We start from the raw sequence: 22828 nt of genomic DNA on the forward strand, positions 1-22828 counted from the left end.
GGAGCAACACTGGAGAGGGGTCCATGTAGAAGTGGGGGATGGTAAATAATATGTACTCACTGTGAGCGCTGCAGCTGGTGGTCAGCCAACATCAGTGACAACTACACAAAATAAACACTGCCCTTTTGCTTTCACACGTTTTTCTGTGAGCGCTAAGCTTTACATCAGACAGTTTGATATTTCAATTTTTCAATTTTTTTCCCAATAATTTATATAGATTTTTCTTTTCTCATCTATTTCCATTATTTTAAAATGTATTTCCACCCATTGTTTTATCTCTACCTTTTAGCCTATTTCGATTCCTTCCCCCCACCCCACCCCCACTAGGGCTATCTGTACCTTGCTCATCCTGCTTTCTACCCTTAATTAGCACTTTCCTTAGATAGTATCACCACCTTCAACACCTCTTTGTCCTTTTGTCTATGACATCTTTTGGTTATCTCCACCTATCACTGGCCCTCTATCCAGCTCCACCTTCCCCCCCCCCCCCCCCCCTCTTAAACCAGTTTATATTTCACCTCTTTTCTATTTTTACTTAGTTCTGTTGAAGAGTCATACGGACTCGAAATGTTAACTGTACTCCTCTCCGCAGATGCTGCCAGACCTGCTTTTCCAGGTATTTTTATTTTTGTTTTGGATTTCCAGCATCCGCAGTTTTTAGCTTTGATATTTCAGTGCTGTGTTTTCAGATGTATGGAGTCCTCCCAGTGTTTTGCCTAACATCACTCCTGGAAACTGGGTGCCATCTTCACTAACAGAGAAATAATCACTGCCTTCAATTTTACATGTTGTATGTAAATATCGTAAGATATTTCTGAGATGTGAAAAGGCACATTTAGTGGAATACTTTTTAATTTGTTGATGTGACCAACACTGCAAAGGCCACATTTATTAGTTTCCTTGATATTATACTGGCTTACACAGCTACTGAGAATCCCTGTATCGTGGGGCTGGTCACACGTGTAGACTCAGGCTGGACAGGGACAGCAGCTTCCCTTCTCTGGAGGACTGAACAAGTTGGGTTTTTGCAGCCAACCGCAGGATATAGATTGATTGAATAGGCGACCGTGTGTGTGTGGCTAGCTCAGTTATGTAACCAATAATACAAGCTGTGGTCTGTGTTTCTTACTTAATAATATGATTGATGCATTATGAAACTGACTCCCCACACCAGTTCAGTTGATAACTTTGTAATTATTTGTGACTTCAGTTTTGATGAATTGAAGAGATAAAATGCTTCATTGTTCGTGATTTAATGAGGAATTAAACAATTTTGTGTCTGATTACAATTAGAAACATAGGAAAATAGGAGCAGAGCAGGTCACCCCCTGACACCTTTAGAGTCTAGAAATCCGTCTATTTCCTCCTTAAACATATTCAGTGACTTGGCCTCCACAGCCTTCTGTGTTAGAGAATTTCACAGGTTCACCACCCTCTGAGTGAAGAAGTTTCTCCTCATCTCAGTCCTAACTGGCCTACCCCATATGCTGAGATTGTGACCCCTTGTTCTAGACACCCCCCACTCCGTCCCAGCCAGAGGAAACATCAGCCCCCGCATCCAGTCTGTCCATCCCTGTCAGAATTTTATACATTTCAATGAATACCCCTCTCATTCTTCTAAACTCCAGTGAATGCAGGCCTAGTCGGCCCAACCTCTCCTCATATGACAATCCTGCCATCCCAGGAATCAGTCTGGTGAACCTTTGCTGCACTCCCTCTATGGCAAGTATATCCTTTCTTAGATAAGGAGATCAAAACTGCACACAATACTCCAGGTGTGGTCTTACCAAGACCTTGTACAGCTGCAGTAAGACATCCTTGCTCCTGTACTCAAGTCCTCTCACAATGAAGGCCAACATACCATCTGCCTTCTTAACTGCTTGCTGCACCTACATGCTTGCTTTCAGTGATTGGTGTACAAGGACACCCAGGTCCCTTTGTACATCAACATGTCCCAATCTATCACCATTTAAATAATACTCTGCCATTCTGTTTTTCCTACCAAAGTGGATATCTTCACATTTATTCACATTATACTGCATCTGCCATGTACTTGCCCACTCATTCAACTTGTCTAAATCGCCTTGAAGCCTCTTAACCCCTCCTCACCACTCACATTCCCACCTAGTTTTGTGTCGTCAGCAAACTTGGAAATATTACATTTGGTTCCCTCATCCATAAAATCATTGATATATATTGTGAATAGCTGGGGCCCAAGCACTGAACCCTGCAGTACCCCACTAGTCATTGCCTGCCACTCAGAAAAAGACCCATTTATTCCTAGTCTGTTTCCTGTCTGCTAATCAATTCTCAATCCATGCCAATATATTACCCCCAATCCCATGTGCTTTAATTTTGCACACTAACCTCTTACGTGGGACTTTATCAAAAACTTTCTGAAAATCCAAACACACCACATCCACTGGTTCTCCCTTATCTATTCTGCTAGTTGTGTCCTCAAAAAACTCCAGTAGGTTTGTCAAACATGATTTCCCTTCATAAATCCATGTTGACTTCGTCTAATCCCACTGATATTTTCTAAGTGTCCTGTTATCACATCCTTTATAATAGACTCTAGCATTTTCCCTACCATTGATGTTAGGCTAACCGGGTCTGTAATTCCCTGTTTTCTCCCTCCTTTTTTAAATAGTGGGGTTACATTTGCCACCCTCCATTCTGCCGAGACTGTTCCAGAATCTACGGAATTTTGGAAGATGACAACCAATGCATCCACTATTTCAGTGGCCACCTTCTCTAGTACCCTGGGATGTAGATTATCAGACCCTGGGGATTTATTGGCTTTCAGCCCCATTCATTTCTTCAGCACTGTTTTTTGAGTAATACTAATTTACTTCAATTCCTCCTCACTAGACCCTTGGTTTCCTAGTATTTCTGGGATGTTATTTGTGTCTTCCTCCATGAAGACAGAGCTAAAGTAGTTGTTTAATTGCTCTGCCATATCCTTGTTCTCTATTATAAATTCTCCTGTTTTGGACTGTAAGGGACCTACATTTGTCTTCACTAATCTTTTTCTTCTTACATACTCATAGAAGCTTTTACAGTCCTTTATTATGTTCTTTGCAAGTTTACTCTCATACTCTATTTCTCCCCTGTTAATCTCCTCCTTTGCTGAATTCTAAACTGCTCCCAATCCTCAGGCTTGCTACTTTTTCTAGCAACTTTATATGACTCCTCTTTGGATCTAATACTATCCTTAATTTCTTTTGTTAGCCATGGTTGGGCCGCTTTTCCTGGTGTGTTTTTGTGCCAGAGAGGAATATATAACTGCTGCAATGCATACATTCGTTCCTTAAATATTAGCCATCACCTATCCACATCTTTTGTCTGTACTATGGCCTTATTTGCTGTGAGCCCCCGTTTCCTCTGCCTTCCACTTTTGCTTTTTACTTTTCAGTCTTTTACTTTTAATGAAGTTCCCCAATCTATCTTAGCCAACTCACGCCTCATACCTTTGTACGTTCCTTTGTTTAGATTTGGGACCCTAGTTTCAGATTGGACTACTTCACTTTCCAACCTAGGGGAGAATTCTATCATGTTATGGTCACTGTTCCCTAAAGTACCCCACACAAGGTTATTAATTAACCTCTTGTTGCACAGAACCAAATCTAGGGTAGCCTGTTCCCTAGTTGGTTCCTAGATGTACTGGTCTAAAAAAAACCATTTCGTACACACTCCAGAAATTCATCTGCCACAGTATTATTGCTAATTTGGTTTACCCAGTCTATATGTTGATTTAAGTCACCCACGATTACTGTAGCACCCTTGTTACATGCATCTCTAATTTCCTGTTTAATACTGTCCCCTACCTTACCACTGCTGTTTGGAGGCCTATAGACAACTCCCACTAATATTTTCCACCCCTTGTTGCTTCTTAGCTCCACCCAGACTGATTCTACATCTAGATTTTCTGAGCCAATATCTGCTCTCACTATTGCACTGATTTCATCCTTAACTAACAACGCCACCCCACCTCCTTTTCCTTTATGCCTGTCCATCCCAAATATCGAATACCCTTGGATATTCAATTCCCAGCCCTGTTCACCCTGCAGCCATGTCTCTGTAATCACAATCATATCATACCCGTTTACATCTATCTGTGCTGCTAATTTGTCTGCCTTATTGTGAATGCTCCATGCATTCAGATCCGGTGTCCTTAGACCTGTCTTTTTACACATTTTTTTTGTACTATGGCCCTATTTGCTGCCAGGCCCCTTTCCTCTACCTTCAATTTTTACTTTTTACTTTTCTGTCTTTCATTTGTATCTTTGCTTTTCTCTCTTGTGTCTCCCCACTCAGGTTCCCACCCCCCCTGCCACTCTAGTTTAAACTCTCCCCCCCAGCACTAGCGATTACCCCTGCGAGGATTTTGGTCCCGGTCCTGCTGGGGTGCAACCCCTCCAGCTTGTACCCAGAATTGGTCCCAATGCCTCAGAAATCTAAATCCATCCTTCCTACATCATCTCTCCAGCCATGCAGTCATCTGGTCTATTCTCCTATTCATGATCTCACTAGAACATGGCGCCGGGAGTAATCCTGAGATTACTACTTTTTGAGGTCCTGCTTTATAATTTATTTCCTAGCTCCCCATATTCTGCTTTCAGGGCCTCATCCCGCTTTTTCCCTATGTCTTTGGTATCAATATGGACCACGACCTCTGACTGTTCACCCTCCCACATCAGAATGTCCTGCAGCCGCTCAGTGACATCCTTAACCCTGGCACAGGGGGGCAACATGCCATCCTGGTGTCAAGTCTGTGGCTACAGAAACATCTCTCTGTTCCCCTTATGATGGAACCCCCTATCACTATTGCTGTCCCACTCGTTTTTCCCCTACTCTCTGCAGCTGAGCCACTCGCAGTGCCATGGACTTGGCTCTCGCTGCATTCCCCTGAGAAACCATCTCCCCCAGCAACATCCAAAACGGAAAATCTGTTAGAGAGGGAGATGGACCCAGGAGACTCCTGCACTACCTGCCTAGTGCCTTTATTCTGTCTGGCAGTCACCCATTCCCTTTCCGTCTGTGCACTCCTTGCCTGCGGTGTGACCGCCTCACTGTGCATGCTATCCATGAAGATCTCAGCCCTGTGGACGCTCCACAGTGACTCCAGCTGCTGCTCCAGATCTGAAATGCAGATTTCAAGTAGCTGCAGCTGGAGACACCTCCTGCACACACGGTCACCATGGACACTGGAAGTGTCCCTGACTTCCCACATCGCACAGGAGGAGCATTCCATGTGACCAAGCTGCCCTATCATGACATACCCTTAAATTACTCTCTTTACTTTTACTTCTCTAGTTTAGATAATATTAAGGACAGTAGAAATACTCACCAAATCCCACTTACCAAGGCTGCTGCTTTTCTTTCTGAGGAAAGGTAGAAAATGAAAGGATCACCTCCTTCCCTCTTCACTGAACTGCCTCACTCACCAAACTCCACCTGAAGCAATCAAATGCAGCCCAAAGCAGCACTCCAATGCGGACAAAAGCAGCACTGTAGATGGCTTGCTTTTATGTTGTCTGAATCTAGCTTCTGAATTAAATAGATGACCTGCCTGGTGCTGTTGGTGCTCAGGGTGTCTACTGTGGATAAGGAGATTCAGAGATTGGCTGAGGCTGCCATCTGGTAGAAAGAAAGAGTTGAATTTTTATAGCGCCTTTCAGGATGTTCCCAAAGTGTTTCAAAGCCAATACAGTAGCTTTGAAATAATAGAAAATGCTGGAAATTATCAAAGATCTGGCAGAGTCTGTGGAGAGAATCAGTCAGCATTTCAGGTCAATGAGCTTTCATCACTGTTTATGTAAGTGCATCACTCAAATGCTGGATCTTCATGTGTGCCTTGATGATTTGTGGGATACTCAACAGGAGGAGGCTTCCCAGCTGAGCCTGACTGTTATGGCACAGCGGATGGTAAATGCTGAGCTATTCCACTCCCAGAGGGAAACTTGAAACAACTGCCACAACTATTTTACAATTTGTATTTATTACAAGATGTGTGCCTTGAATTCAGTAGTAATAAGACCTCAGAGTCTTTTAGGTTTCTTACAAAACTAAATTAAACCTTTATTAATAAAAAAGATTTTAAGCACATACATAGGTTTACAAATTACTACTATGATAACTCCTAGCTCCCCTAGTTAATCTAACTCCCAGTTACACCTCCGTTAAGGCAACAGTAAAATGAGATAGATTCCAACAGATCCAGGCAAAGAAACATGATACCCTGAACAGTTGAATTCAAAGTGAGTTTTCTTCACTTCAGTTTGTGTAGACAGCAACTTGAGGCTTAGAGGCTGGAGGCTTTTCACACTTGTTAGATCTTAGAATGTCTTCTTATACATAATCTAATCTCCTTTATACAGGTTTCTCCCTTTTTAATGTAAATCCTATTGTCCCAGTATGTCTTTTCAACTCTACTTTTCTAATAAAAATCTTTCATAGTACCAATTTTATCAGTAAGCTTTGGGAAAAATAAACACACTGGCTTCTTCTGGCTGAGTGTAACATTTCACCACCTCTTTTGAAATTCAAATTACTCTGGTTTATCTAAATATGCAAATGTTACTTTTCCAATTCACTCTAAAACTTCATCCATGTTTACCTAATTAACATTTCAAACCTAGCTTCTCTTCTGATACATCAAAGCCTTCACGCCAGCTGTCTTTAACTCAATTAAGTCCCACACAGGCGCACACACACACTATTCCTACCTTACAATAAATTCCAATAACATTATGAAAATTATTATATTTTCCTGACACTGGCTCCATCATTGGGAATCACTGAGTAAGTGATCTAGGACAACAATGCTGCCAATTGCTTTCCCCTTTCTCTAAGCCAGTTGTAGATTCTCAATCAATGACCCAGTTTAGCTAACAGGGATTGGGATCAAACCTTAGTCCTGTCTCTTCTGTAAGACACTGTATATATGCTATTGGGAGTGCGATAAGATCCTGCTACCTGACTGAATAACCAAAGGTTTCCTGTTCAAAAACTGATCAAAAATCTTCCACAGGAAACAGAATAAGCGAAACCGGTTTGTATGCACCCTGAGCTGATAACTCTGCCTCTTGTACTGACGTAAATCAGCATGCTGTGCAGACTTTACCGTTAGACAAAAAGCGTACAAGTAAGGAACTCATGAGGAAAAGGACTAGAGAGTTTGCTCACAGGTGCGGAACTCGCGAAAGCAAACCCAAAGCTCTGAACCGTTGGAATTGAGCCATCAGGTAGGTGTGAGGGAGATTATTGTAACTGTTACGTTGATGTACCATCTCAGCAATGGTGTCTGATCAGAGCAGCGTGCTTGAATTTCAGTCCTCTTTTGAAGAGATGAGATTTTTTTTACCGGTTTTCTGGGAGACATGTTTCAACATTCCGCCTTCCTTTTCACTCCGAGGAAAATTGGACCTGCTCTTAATAACACTAAAAGGCTGGAGTTCAAAAACCAGCTCCCCGGATCAGTGAAAATTACAAAGGCGGTTAACAAATCAGCCTTTCCCCATCTGAACTGCGATTGTGTGGAGTTTCCAGTAATTAGAAGGAATAATATTTTGGAGACTAGAAAACACAGCCAGCGTGATTTGACTTTGTTAGGGTCTTTGCTACAAGATACAGCTCTATGCTCACTCCCTCTGAAATCTCAACCAGTTTAAGCATGTCACAATGTAACACAGCCCAGAAAGATGCCTGGACTGATCCAGTCTGACCTCCTCTCTGAGTCAGAAGGTTTTGAGTTTAAGTTGGATTCCAGAGGCTTGAGAACACCAATGCAGTACTGAGGGAGTGCTGCACTGCCAGGTGCCATCTTTTGGATGAAACATTAAACCAAATGCCCGTCCGCTCTCTCAGGTGGCTGTAAAAGATCCCAAGGCACTATTTTGAAGAAGAGTGGGGAATTGCATCTCTAGTCCTGGTCAATGTTTATCCTTCAATCAACATCACTAAAACAGATTATCTAGTCATTATCACATTGCTGTTTGTGGGAGCTTGCTGTGCACAAATTGGCTGCTGCATTTCCTATGTTACAACAGTGACCAGAGTTCACAAAAACACTTCATTATTGGCTGTAAAGGTTCTGAAAGGTGCTAAATAAATGAAAGTCCCATCTGAAAGACAGCACCTCAGACAGTGCAGCACTGCCTCGGCATTTCACTGAATTGTTAGCCTGATTTTCCTTGCTGAAGTATCGGCCACAGCTAACACTACTGCAGGGCCTCAGTTTGGACACTATAATCAAGAGAGCTGAGTACAAAGCAAGAGTCACTGTCTTACTTTCTTTGCTAAAGTTAGCAAAGTATAGAAATATAGTATCTCTGTGACTGAGGTTAGCCAGTTTTAAGGGTAGTTTGTGCTGTGATTCAACATCTCTGAACTCATTGAACCTTGAACCCCATTACAGTCCTCAAAGATAGGGACTTTAGACCATGGGCTCAATTTGAAGTGGAGAACTGGATGTGCTAGCGCTCCCTAGCTTTTCTAGAATATGTTACACTATGTGGTGTAACATAACCACAGAGATTTGAGATTTATTTTCAGTTTTGACTTAAGTGCACCTGGCATAAACAAAGTTATTGTGAGAATAGAGCCAAGTTTAACTTCACCAGCTGTTGTCTGTGCATTAATTCGACATATCTAAAGAAACTTCCTGCAGCCTTGAAAGTTAGACACGGCTATGTGATCTTGACGTGTCTATAGTTTCTTTTTAAAGCTTGTCCTATATTTGTAGGTCACAGGGTCTGTGTGCAGGTTGGTAACACTTTCACTACAATACAGCTGTGACTATGTTTCAAAAGCACCTCATTGGCTGTCAAGAGCTCAGAACAGCTCTACAGGAATAAAAGAAAGAGAAATACTTGCATTTCCATAGCACCTTTCAGAACCTCAGGATGTCCTGCAGCACTTTAAGCCAAAGAAATACTTTAATGAAATGTAGTCACTGTTGTAATGTGGGAAACGGGATGGCCAATTTGTACAAAGTGCTCAAGATCCCACACAAAGTAATGTAATAAAAACTAGATAATCTGCTTTAGTGATTTTTGATTGGGGGGGGATAAATATTGGCCAGGACACCAGGGAGAACTCTCCTGCTCTTCTTTGAAGTATGGTACAGACAGTAGCAAAGTTGTAATGTTACTGTGATCTGGAAGTCTGGAATAATGATACAGACATGAGTTCAAATGCCACCACATTAGCTGGGGAATTTAAATTCAGTTATTAGCTTTCCCTGGGATGAGGAGGATGTGTTCTGCTGAGAGGCTGAGTAAATTAGGTCTATATTCTCTGGAGTTTGGAAGAATGAGATGTGATCTCATTGAAACATTCAAGATTATGAAGGGGCTTGATGGGGTAGGTACTGAAATGTTGTTTCACCTGACTGGAGAATCTAGAACAAGGGAGCACAGTTAGAGAGCAGTTAATAAAGCACACAGTATCCTGGGCTTTATTAAAAGGGGGATAGAATACAAGAGCAGGGAGGTTATGTCGAATTTGTATAAGCATTAGCTGGAGTATTGTGTCCAGTTCTGGGTGCCGCACTTTAGGAAGGATGTGAAGGTATTGGAGAGAGTGCAGAAAAGATTCACGAGAATGGTTCCAGGGTTGAGGAACTTAGATATGAAGATAGGTTGGAGAAGCTGGGACTATTTTCCTTGGAGAAAGGAAGTATGAGAGGAGATTTGCTAGAGGTATTCAAAATTACGAAGGGTCTAGACAGCATAGATAGGGAGAAACTGTTCCCACTCATGAAAGGATCGAGAATGAGAGGGCACAGATTTAAAGTAATTGGTAAAAAAAGCAAAAGCAACATGAGGGAAGACATGAGGGCACTTTACAGCCTTCCAAGCTGAATATTGAATTCAACAACTTTAGATCTTAAACTCCCTTCCCCCATCCCCACCCCGTTTCCTCCCCCTCCCTTTTGTTTTTTTCAATAATTTATATAGATTTTTCTTTTCCCACCTATTTCCATTATTTTAAAATCTACAACTAATACCTTGTCAGTCTTTCCACCCCACCCCCACTAGAGCTGTACCTTGAGTGTCCTGCCATCCATTCTTAATTAGCACATTTTCTTAGATAATATCACCACCTTCAACACCTCTTTGATCCTTTTGTCTGTGACATCTTTTGATTATCTGCTCCTATCACTGCTTGCTTGTTCCTACAACCATAACCCCCAACCCCCCCCACCCGCAACCTGCCCACCTTAAACCAGCTTATATTTCACCCCTCTCCTAACTATACTCAATTCTGTTGAAGGGTCATGAGGACTCGAAACGTCGACCCTTTTCTTCTCCACCGATGCTGCCAGACCTGCTGAGTTTTTCCAGGTAATTCTGTTTTTGTATGAGGGAAGACATACTCACACAGTGAGTGGTTAGGGTCTGGAATGCACTGCCTGAGAGGCTGGTGGAGGCATAGTCAATCGAAGCTTTCAAAAGGGAATTAGGCTGTTATCTGAAGAGGAAGAATGGGCAGGGCTAGGGGGAAAAGGCAGGAGAATGGCACTAGGTGAATTGTTCATTTGGAGAGCTGGTGCAGACACGATGGGCTGAATGGCCTCTTTCTGTGCTGTAACAATTCTGTGATTCAGTTTCAGGATAAAGGGCCAATCATTTAAGACTGAGATGAGGAGAAATGTCTTCACTCAAAGGGTCATGAGTCTTTGGAACTTTCTATCCCAGAAGGTTGTGGTTGCTCCATCATTATATACATTTAAGGCTGGAATAGACAGATTTTTTGACCTCTCAGGGAATCAAGGGATATAGGGAGCAGGCAGGAAGCTGGAGTTGAAGCCCAAGATCGACCACGATCCTGTTGAATAGCGGAACAGGGTTGATGGGCCATATAGTTTTCTCCTGCTGCTGTTTCTTATGGCCATGGGATCTTTTGCATCCACCTGAGAGGACAGAGGGGGTCCGGGTTTAACATCTCATCCAAAAGACAGCACCCCTGATAGTGCAGCACTCCCTCAGGAAGACCATAAGACATAGGAGCAGAAATTAGGCCATTCGGCCCATCGAGTCTGCTCCGCCATTCAATCATGGCTGATAAGTTTCTCAACCCCATTCTCCCGCCTTCTCCCGGTACTGGGATTGTCAGCTTGGATTTTGCACTTGAGTCTCTAGAATGGGACTTGACCCCACAATCTCCTGACTCAAAGGTGAGAATGCTACCCACTGAGCCACAGCAAGGGAGTCAATAGCTTTCATTCTTTAAAAGCATCTACTAAGGAACTCGTATTGTCAGAAATGACACACCTTAGCATAGTATAATCAGACAATTCCATTAGAGGTAAAAAGAGAAAATGCTGGAGTTACTTGGGAGTCTGACATTACCAGTGGAGAGAGGAACAGAGTTAAAGTTTCAGGTCAGTGATGAGATTCTAAAGGGTTACTGATTTGAAACACCAACTCTGTTTCTCCTTAGACCCTGTCAGACCTCATAAGCATTCCAGCATTTCCTGTTTTTATTCCAGATTTCCAGAATCTGTAGTATTTTGTTTTTGAATCCCATGGGAGGGTTCGTTATTACAGAGAAGGAGAACACCACCCTCTCTCCAAGCAGATCCCCCAGAATTAGTGTCTCCGAATATTTTTTAATGGGCAACTTGCAGTCTGTACCCTGGGGCTGGGAACACAGTGAAAGTAAAACACCAACATCCCAATTGCAGGAATAATTGAAGCAATTAGGTGGAAAACTTTTTCAAAGTCTTTTAACCCAGCCGCTACTCTCGTTTCAAAGTAAATTTAATTGGGGAAAGTCTGCTTGTTGAGACCCGGCTGATTATTGGGCGCGTTTTTCTCTCTCTATCTTTAAATTAAGGTTCAATCTGAAACTTTGTTGAATCCATTGGGCTTCTGTCAAATCCAGGGGTCAGCAGAGAAAGGGAGTTGAAGTTTAGATTTATTCACTTTCCAGAATCCCTCTAACCGCACCCCCCTCCCTCCCTCCTCGTTATACCTTCCAGGGGATCAAGGAGCTGGTCACGGACTCAGGGCAGAGCCAGTCAACCCGAAGAGAACACTTTTCTTTGAATCGAGGAGCGAGTAGGAGCAGCACTGACACTGGACTGCTTGAGACGAGTGAAAATGACAGCAGGAGCGAGCACTTGGCCCAATAATGTTTCGTTCGCTGACATCCAGGGAGCATTACTCCCCCCGGTATTTGGCATCGAGTTTATCTGGGCTTTTTTCATCAACTCTCTGGCTATCTGGCTGTTCCTGAGCCAAGCGAAGCACTGGCACGCCGGACTTACATACGCCTTTTGCCTGGCTCTGAATGACCTGTTGTATGTCACCACTCTGCCCCTGTTAGTGATTTATTACGCCAATAACAAGGACTGGATCTTCGGGAAGGCGCTTTGTAAAATTGAAAGATTTCTGTTCACCTGTAACCTGTACGGGAGCATGTTCTTCATCGCCTGTATCAGCCTGAATCGCTACCTGGCCATTGTACACCCCATGTTCAGCCGCAACCACACCCAGACTAAACATGCCAAGATTGTCAGCCTGACTGTCTGGTTTCTGGCCATTGCTATAACCTCGCCAACACTTTCCTTCTCCACGGTCAGTGTGAATGGGACCAAGACAGAGTGCTTGGGTACCTCCAGCTATGAGCTGCTGCCTGTATACTTCCCCTACAGTCTGTTTCTGGCTGTCTTCGGCTGTGCTTTCCCCTTTGCGGTGACTTTTTTTTCCTACTTGTGCATTTTCAGGGAGATCCGCAGCAGCCAAAGTGTAAGCAGGTCAGAGAGGAGGCAGGTGGCTCTCCTGGTCTGTGTTGTCATCGTGTTGTACACCGTATCCTTCATCCCATTCATCCTACTGAGGAATCTCAATATGTACCGGCGCTTACACAGGTTGGACGGAGAAAAAAACCCCAGACCCAGCCCCATATACATAGGCTACCAGGTGAGCAAGTGTCTGCTCACCCTCAGCATGTGCATCCACCCGCTGCTGTACGCCACCCTGTTTCAGCAAGCCAGGAGCATGTGTAAGAGCTGTGCCCAGCAGAAACTCTCCACAGAGGAATCTCGATGTTAAGATGGGTTCCAGCTCACCAGGATTCGTCCTTCAATGGGCCAGATAATATATTTAACAATTTATACTCGGGACGTGAATGTCACTGATATTTATCTTGCTGGGCAGTCAAGACTTAACCATCTTGCTGTGGGTATGGAGTCCAGATAGACCAGATTGGGTAAGGAACATAGGATTTAGGGGCAGCAGTAGGCCCTTCGAGCCTGCTCCACCATTGGATAAGATCACTGCTGATCTGGTTGTGGTCTCAACTCCACTTTCCTGTCTGCGCTCCCCCCCCCCCCGCCCAATAACCGTCGACTCCCTTGTCAATCAAAAGTCTGTCTAACTCAGCCTTGAATATGACCCAGCCTCCACTACTCTCTGGGGAAGAGAATTCCACAGGCTCAGGACCCTCTGAGAGAAAACTTTCCTCCTAATCTTCACCTTAAAAGGGAGACCTTTTATTTTTAAACTGTGTCCCCTGGTTCTAGGCTTCCCCCGAAAGGGAAACCATCCTCTCAGCATCCACCCGGTCAAGTCCCCTCAGGATCTTATACGTTTCAGTAAAATCACCTCTCATTGTTCTAAACTCCAATGGGTATGGGCCCAACCTTTCTTCATAGCATAAGCCCCTCATCCCAGGAATGAATCGAGTGAACCTTCTCTGAACTGCTTCTAACGCAATTATATGTTTTTTTCAAATAAGGAGACCAAAACTGTACACAGTATTCCAGATGTGGTCTCACCAATGCCCTGTACAGCTGCAGTAAAATTTCCCTATTTTTATATCCCATTCCCCTTGTAATAAATGCCGATATTCCATTTGCTTTCCTAATTACTTGCTATACTTGAATACTAGCTTCACATGACTCAGATTTTCTTCTTTAAAGGGCATTAGTTGGGTTTTTACAACAATACCGTACTTTTCTGATCACTTTTACCAATACCAGATTTTTATACAAATTCTCAATCTGTCATGGTGGGATTTAACTCCCATTTTCTGGAACATTATTCCAATTCTGGATTGTTAGTTCATAACAGAACTGCTGCGCTATCCTGATTATTGTCCACGTCCACATCATTGCGGAGATTTCAAAACAAGATCTCCAAATGAAAAACCTTGGGATAAATTTTGGATTGGAAAAAAAATAGTTACTGTTCTGTATCTGAAACCGATGACGTGTCATCTGTAGAAATAAGCTTTGGGAGATACAGCCCAGTATCAGTTGCACAGTGGGACTGTCCTATGGTTGAAATTGGGGGAGAGGAGATAGGGACAGATGATGTGATAGGGTTCTAGACTCGTGCATTCCAATCCCATCAACTGCAGAATTCCCCTCCACCCCCACCCCCACCACCCCAACTACACAGGGAGCACAGAATTCCTGAATTTAATCTGTTAACATTCACAATCTCTCACACAGGGAATGTCTGATTATCCTGTTAGGGACAGTGCCAATCCAAAACATGAAATGCAGAGAAGATCAAAGTGGGGATAAGCAGGGAGCTTCTCTCATAGTGTCTACACTGGCAGGGGTCTGGAAATTGGTCTTACAACTACCTACCTCTGGGGGAAGTGCAGACCAGAAATCTGTTGTGTGCCTGTCACTGAGGTGCATTATTTTTTTAAATTTTTTTCTTCCATGGGATGTGGGCGTCGCTGGCGAGGCCAGCATTTGTTCCCATCCCTAATTGCCCTTGAACTGAGTGTCTTGCTCCGCCATTTCAGAGGGTGGTTAAGAACCAACCACATTGCTGTGGGTCTGGAGTCACATGTAGGCCAGACCAGACAATGATGGCAGATTTCCTTCCCTAAAGGACATTAGTGAACCAGATGGGTTTTTAACAACAAAAAATGATAGTTGCTATGGTCACCATTACTGAGACTTGCCTTAGAATTCCAGATTTGTAAATTGAATTTAAATCCCAGCAGCTGCCTTGGGGGCTTTTGAACCCACATCCCCAGCGCATTAGCACGGGTCATTGGACATTACCGCTACGCGACCACCTCCTCACCATTGCTTGTTCGTGTCTCAGCCCGACAGAAGCCTGGGCGACTGGCATCAACATTCCTCGCCTCTGGCAGAGTGGGTGTGATGCCAAACTCAGGCCCTCGCAACCCCTCCCATTTTACCACCCCTTCACAGGGGCTCAGGGTTTCACTGTTACAGCCCTTCCAGTTACTGGAGCATCAGGTTACAGGCTGCATGTCGGCTGGTGAACAGACGCCGAAATACTGTTTTGGATTTCCAGCATCCGCAGTTTTTTGCTTTTATATTTGCCGAAATACTGAGATTAGTTCTGCGCCGAGTTCACCGATTGTCATGAACGCCCTTCTGGTTTTACAACTGTACATCTGTGCTTTTAATTTTCTAAATTTCAAATAAAGTATTTTATTTACAAAGCCGCCTGAGAGAGGAATGTCACAGTTTGATGTCACATTTCCTCTCAGACTCTCATTGTGTGAGAATCATTGTTTTGTTTCCTCTGTGACTGAGCCCAGGACTGTGAGATTGCGCACTTCCTTCAGCCTTTCCTACCGCCAAACTCATGTTTATCAGCTGATCACTATTTCCTTATGTTTCTCACCTTCTCTCAAACACATTTCACATTTTACCCGTACTCTCAGACTTGGTTTCTTCAAAAAAAAAACCGATCCTGATTTCCTGACTTATTCAACAGCCACAGAACTCAGGAACAGGAGGCTCAGTAGAACACCATGGTTAGACCTTCATCGGGATAATCTCAAGAACACTTGAAAGACAGAATTCAACTCAGAGAGCGGGAACAGCAACTATTATAAAAGCATGGACAGGACGCCAGAGAAACATTCACCCAGTTGCTCGACATTCAAAAATTAAATGGCAAAAATGCACCTTCAAAACCACTCCAAATAAAAGCCTCTGATGTGTCAAAACTAGTGATTACACTGAGAGGGCAGTGGGACAAGGGCTGATGGACTCACATTCCCTGCTTCCAGGAATTGCTGTACCTGTCCTGGAGGCTGTCCCTCTGACAGTGTGGCACTCCCTCAGTACTGACCCTCCGACAGTGTGGCACTCCCTCAGTACTGACCCTCTGACAGTGCAGCACTCCCTCAGTACTGACCCTCTGACAGTGCCGCACTCCCTCGGTACTGACCCTCCACAGTGCAGCACTCCCTCAGTACTGACCCTCCAACAGTGTGGCACTCCCTCAGTACTGACCCTCGCCAGTGCAGCGCTCCCTCTGTACTGACCCTCTGACAGCGCAGCACTCCCTCAGTACTGACCCTCTGACAGCACAGCACTCCCTCAGTACTGACCCTCTGTCAGTGCAGCACTCCCTCAGTAGCGATTCTCTAACAGTGCTGCCCTCCCTCAGTACTGACCCTCTGACTGTGCAACACTCCCTCAGTCCTTACCCTCCGACATTGCAGTACTCCCTCAGTACTGACCCTCCGACCGTGCGGCACTCCTTCAGTACTGACCCTCCGATAGTGCGGCACTCCCTCAGTACTGACCCTCTGAAAGTGCAGCACTCCCATAGTACTGACCCTCCGACAGTGCATCCCTTCCTCAGTACTGAGCCTCCGACAGTGCAGCACTCTCTCAGTACTGACTCTCCACCAGTGCAGCATTCCCTCTGTACTGACCCTCTGACAGTGCAGCACTTCCTCAGTACTGACCCCCTGACAGCACAGTACTCCCTCAGTACAGACCTTCTGATAGTGCAGCACACCCTCAGTACTGACCCTCCGATAGTATAGCACTCCCATAGTACTGACTCTCCGACAGTGCAGCACTCTCTCAGTACTGACCCTCCGACAATGCAGCACTCCCTTAGTACAGATCCTCTGTCGCTGCAGCACTCCCTCAGTACTGACCCTATGAAATGCAGCACTCCCTCAGTACTGACCCTATGAAATGCAGCACTCCCTCAGTATTGACCTTACGACAGTGCAACGCTCCCTGCTCCCTCACTACTGACACTCCGACAGTGCAGCCCTTCCTCAGTACTGACCCTCCGACCATGCAGCACTCCTTCAGTACTGACCGTCTGACAGTGCAGCACTCCCTCTGTACTGACCCTCCGACCTTGCGGCACACCCTCAGTACTGACCCTCTGACAGTGCAGCATGCTCTCAGTACTGACCCTCTGACAGTGCAGCATGCTCTCAGTACTGACCCTATGACAGTGCAGCACTTCCTCAGTACTGAGCCTCTGACAGCACAGTACTGCCTCAGTACAGACCCTCTGATAGTGCAGCACTCCCTCAATACTGACCCTTCGCCAGTGCAGCGCTCCCTCTGTACTGAGCGTCTGACAGTGCAGCACGCCCTCAGTACTGACCCTCTGCCAGTGCAGCGCTCCCTCTGTACTGACCCTCTGCCAGTGCAGCGCTCCTTCAGTACTGACCCGCCGACAGTGCAGAACTCCCTCAGTACTGACCCTTTGATAGTTCAGCACTCCCTCAGTACTGACCCTACGACAGTGCAGCACTCTCTCAGAAGCGACCTTCTGGCAGTGCAGCACTCCCTCAGTACTGACCCTCTGACAATGCAGCACTCCCTCAGTATTGACCTTACGACAGTGGAGCACTCCCTGCTCCCTCAGTACTGACCCTCCGACAGTGCAGCACTCCCTCAGTATTGACCTTACGACAGTGCAACGCTCCCTGCTCCCTCACTACTGTCCCTCAGACAGTGCAGCACTCAGTACTGACCCTCCGACAGTGCAGCACTTCCTTAGTACTGACCCTCTGACAGTGCAGCACTCCATCAGTACTGACCCTGCGACAGTGTAGCACTCCCATAGTACTGACCCTCTGACAGTGCAGCACTCCCTCAGGACTGACCCTCCGACATTGCAGCACTCCCTCAGTACTGACCCTCCGACCGTGCGGCACTCTTTCAGTACTGACCCTCCGATAGTGCAGCCCTTCCTAAGTACTGAGCCTCCGACAGTGCAGCGCTCCCTCAGTACTGACCCTCCGACCGTGTGGCACTCTTTCGGTACTGACTCTCCACCAGTGCAGCATTCTCTCAGTACTGACCCTCCACAGTGCAACACTCCCTCAGTCCTGACCCTCCGGCATTGCAGCACTCCCTCAGTACTGACCCTCCGACCGTGTGGCACCCCTTCAGTACTGACCCTCCGATAGTGCGGCACTCCCTCAGTCCTGACCCTCTGACAGTGCAGCACTCCCATAGTCCTGACCCTCCGACAGTGCAGACCTTCCTCAGTACTGAGCCTCCGACAGTGCAGCACTCTCTCAGTACTGACCCTCTGACAGTGCAGCACTTCCTCAGTACTGACCCTCTGACAGTGCAGCACTTCCTCAGTACTGACCCTCTGACAGTGCAGCACTCCATCAGTACAGACCTGATAGTGCAGCACTCCCTCAGTACAGACCTTCTGACAGTGCAGCACTCCCTCAGTACTGACCCTCCGATTGTGCAGCATTCCCTCAGTACAGATCCTCTGTCACTGCAGCGCTCCCTCAGTACTGACCCTCCACAGTGCAGCACTCCCTCTGTACTGACCCTCCGACAGCGCAGTACTCCCTCAGTACAGACACTCTGATAGTGCAGCACTCCCTCAGTAATGACCTTCCGACATTATAGCACTCCCATAGTACTGACTCTCTGACAGTGCAGCTCTCCCTCAGTACTGACCCTCCAACAGTGCAGCACTCCCTCAGTATTGACCCTCTGATAGTGCAGCACTCCCTCAGTACTGACCCTCCGACAGTGCAGCACTCCCTCACTCCCCACCCTCCGACAGTGCAGCACTCCCTCAGTACTGACCCTCTGACAGTGCAGCACTCCCTCAGTACTGACCCTAGGACAGTGTAGCACTCCCTCAGTACTGACCCTCTGACAGCGCAGTACGCCCTCAGTACTGACCCTCCGATAGTATAGCACTCCCATAGTACTGACCCTCCGACAGTGCAGCACTCCCTCAGTACAAATCCTCTGTCACTGCAGCACTCCCTCAGTACTGACCCTATGAAATGCAGCACTCCCTTAGTATTGACCCTCCGACAGTGCAGCACTCCCTCAGTATTGACCTTACGACAGTGCAATGCTCCCTGCTCCCTCACTACTGACCCTCCGACAGTGCAGCACTCCCTCAGTACTGACCCTCTGACAGTGCAGCACTTCCTCAGTACTGACCCTCTGACAGTGCAGCACACCCTCAGTACTGACCCTCCGACAGTGTAGCACTCCCATACTACTGACCCTAGGACAGTGTAGCACTCCCTCAGTACTGACCCTCCAACAGTGCAGCACTCCCTCAGTATTGACTCTCCGACAATGCAGCACTCCCTCAGTATTGACCTTACAACAGTGGAGCACTCCCTGCTCCCTCAGTACTGACCCTCCGACAGTGCAGCACTCCCTCAGTATTGACCTTACGACAGTGCAACGCTCCCTGCTCCCTCACTACTGTCCCTCAGACAGTGCAGCACTCACTCAGTACTGACCCTCCGACAGTGCAGCACTTCCTTAGTACTGACCCTCTGACAGTGCAGCACTCCGTCAGTACTGACCCTGCGACAGTGTAGCACTCCCATAGTACTGACCCTCCGACAGTGCAGCACTCCCTCAGTACTGATTCTCTAACAGTGCTGCCCTCCCTCAGTACTGACCCTCCGACATTGCAGCACTCCCTCAGTACTGACCCTCCGACCGTGCGGCACTCTTTCAGTACTGACCCTCCGATAGTGCAGCCCTTCCTCAGTACTGAGCCTCCGACAGTGCAGCGCTCCCTCAGTACTGACCCTCCGACCGTGTGGCACTCTTTCGGTACTGACTCTCCACCAGTGCAGCATTCTCTCAGTACTGACCCTCTGACAGCGCAGTACTCCCTCAGTACTGACCCTCCACAGTGCAACACTCCCTCAGTCCTGACCCTCCGACATTGCAGCACTCCCTCAGTACTGACCCTCCGACCGTGTGGCACCCCTTCAGTACTGACCCTCCGATAGTGCGGCACACCCTCAGACCTGACCCTCTGACAGTGCAGCACTCCCATAGTCCTGACCCTCCGACAGTGCAGACCTTCCTCAGTACTGAGCCTCCGACAGTGCAGCACTCTCTCAGTACTGACCCTCTGACAGTGCAGCACTTCCTCAGTACTGACCCTCTGACAGTGCAGCACTTCCTCAGTACTGACCCTCTGATAGTGCAGCACTCCCTCAGTACAGATCCTCTGTCACTGCAGCGCTCCCTCAGTACTGACCCTCCACAGTGCAACACTCCCTCAGTCCTGACCCTCCGACATTGCAGCACTCCCTCAGTACTGACCCTCCGACTGTGCGGCACCCCTTCAGTACTGACCCTCTGACAGTGCGGCACTCCCTCAGTACTGACCCGCTGACAGTGCAGCACTCCCATAGTCCTGACCCTCCGACAGTGCAGACCGTCCTCAGTACTGACCCTCCGCCAGTGCAGCATTCGCTCTGTACTGACCCTCCAACAGCGCAGTACTCCCTCAGTACAGACCCTCTGATAGTGCAGCACTCCCTCAGTAATGACCTTCCGACATTATAGCACTCCCATAGTACTGACTCTCTGACAGTGCAGCTCTCCCTCAGTACTGACCCTCCAACAGTGCAGCACTCCCTCAGTATTGACCCTCTGATAGTGCAGCACTCCCTCAGTACTGACCCTCCGACAGTGCAGCACTCCCTCACTCCCCACCCTCCAACAGTGCAGCACTCCCTCAGTACTGACCCTCTGACAGAGCAGCACTTCCTCAGTACTGACCCTCTGACAGTGCAGCACACCCTCAGTACTGACCCTCCGACAGTGCAGCACTCCCTCACTCCCCACCCTCCGACAGTGCAGCACTCCCTCAGTACTGACTCTCTGACAGTGCAGCACTTCCTCAGTACTGACCCTCTGACAGTGCAGCACACCCTCAGTACTGACCCTCCGACAGTGTAGCACTCCCATACTACTGACCCTCCTACAGTGCAGCACTCCCTCAGTACTGACCCTCCAACAGTGCAGCACTCCCTCAGTATTGACTCTCCGACAGTGCAGCACTCCCTCAGTATTGACTCTCCGACAGTGCAGCACTCCCTCAGTACTGAGCCTCTGACATTGCAGCACGCCCTCAGTACTGGCCCTCTGATAGTGCGGCATTCCCTCCCTACTGAAACTCCAACAGTGCAGCCCTCCCTCAGTACTGACCCTCCGACATTGCAGCACTCCCTCAGTACTGACCCTCCGACCGTGCGGCACTCCTTCAGTACCGACCCTCCGATAGTGCGGCACTCCCTCAGTACTGACCCTCTGACAGTGCAGCATTCCCTCTTTACTGACCCTCTGACAGTGCAACACTCCCTCAGTAACTGAGCCTCTGACAGCGCAGTACTCCCTCAGTACAGACCCTCTGACAGTGCAGCACTCCCATACTACTGACCCTCTGACAGTGCAGCATGCTCTCAGTACTGACCCTCCGACAGTGCAGCACTCCCTCAGTACTGACCCTCTGACAGTGCAGCACTCCCTCAGTACTGACCATCAGACAGTGCAGCACTCCCTCAGTACTGACCCTTCGCCAGTGCAGCCCTCCCTCAGTACTGACCCTCTGACAATGCAGCACTCCCTCAGAAGTGAGCCTCCGACAGTGCAGTGCTCCCTCAGTACTGACCCTCTAACAGTGCAGCACTCCCTCAGTACTTACCCTTCGCCAGTGCAGCCCTCCCTCAGTACTGACCCTCTGACAGTGCAGCACTCCCTCAGAAGTGAGCCTCCGACAGTGCAATGCTCCCTCAGTACTGACCCCCTGACAGTGCGGCACTCCCAAGCTGTCCCTCCGACTGTCGGGGTCAGTTTCAGTGACATGGTACTCCCAAGACCATCTAGCCCGAGGTAGGAAATGATCCTGAAATCCTTCTTCTCTGAACTGGTCAGCAACCCACTCTGAGCTTCAATGAAGATATATGTTCAGAGATTGATAAACTGATCTAGTGACCCAAGTTATCTAAATTGCAGCAAACCCTCTGGAGCAGAATCATGAATGGTGATTAGGAAATGGCAAGTAATGAATTGCAGCAGATGAAGGTAATCCTGTTGCTACACAACATTTAACCTGTCTGCAAATCATTTCCACTGTAAGACAGAATAATAAATCTTCATTATCAGAATTGGACCATTGTGACTATCTGGATCTCACTGAGAAACACAATGGTCGTGATGGAAATGGAAGGGACATGCATTGGTTTGAGAGGTAAGTTATTGAGGCTGTTTACAGGCAACAGTTTCCCTCCAACTGCCTGCCCGTCCCCTGCTGGTGATATTTTAGAGTTGGATACCTGACAGCCACTCTGAGCCTGGAGTCTACCCTTGCCTCTTTGCTTCAAGAAGAAAGACATGTATTTATATAGCACCTTGCACAACCTCAGGAGGTCTCAAAGCCCTTTACAGCCAATGAGGTACTTTTTATTTGTTCATGGGATCTGAGCATTGCTGGCTGGGCCAGCATTTATTGCCCATGCCTCATCGCCTTTGAGAAGGTGGAGGTGAGCTGCCTTCCTGAACCGCTGCAGCCCATGTGTAATATTATAACAGAATAACATAAACAGTGTAATATAAAAACAGAAAATACAGAGTTAACATTTTGAGTCCTTATGATTCTTCTTCAGAGCTAAAGAGAAGTATATAACTAATGAAATTTATACTGTTTAAGGGCAGGGGGAGATGGTGAAGCAGGATAGAAGGCCAGTGATAGGTGGAGGCAATGGAGTTTTTCACGTTTTCAGATGCTGTTTTACCTGAATCGATCGCCCC

The 22828-nt window shown here is 46.9% G+C and overlaps 1 protein-coding gene across 1 annotated transcript in view; it reads left to right on the forward strand.

The window, feature by feature from the left end:
* Positions 1-13164, forward strand: part of ppan (peter pan homolog) — a 31191-nt gene extending 18027 nt beyond the window's left edge. The window contains exon 13 of the mRNA XM_078531097.1: positions 12063-13164. Coding sequence (XP_078387223.1) covers positions 12063-13064 — 1002 coding nt within the window. The 3' untranslated portion in view covers positions 13065-13164. The remainder of the gene's footprint in view (positions 1-12062) is intronic.
* Positions 13165-22828: the final 9664 nt, after the last annotated feature.

The sequence above is a fragment of the Cetorhinus maximus genome, chromosome 28, assembly GCF_964194155.1.
Source record: "Cetorhinus maximus chromosome 28, sCetMax3.hap1.1, whole genome shotgun sequence".
In the NCBI taxonomy this organism is placed as follows: Eukaryota; Metazoa; Chordata; class Chondrichthyes; order Lamniformes; family Cetorhinidae; genus Cetorhinus; species Cetorhinus maximus.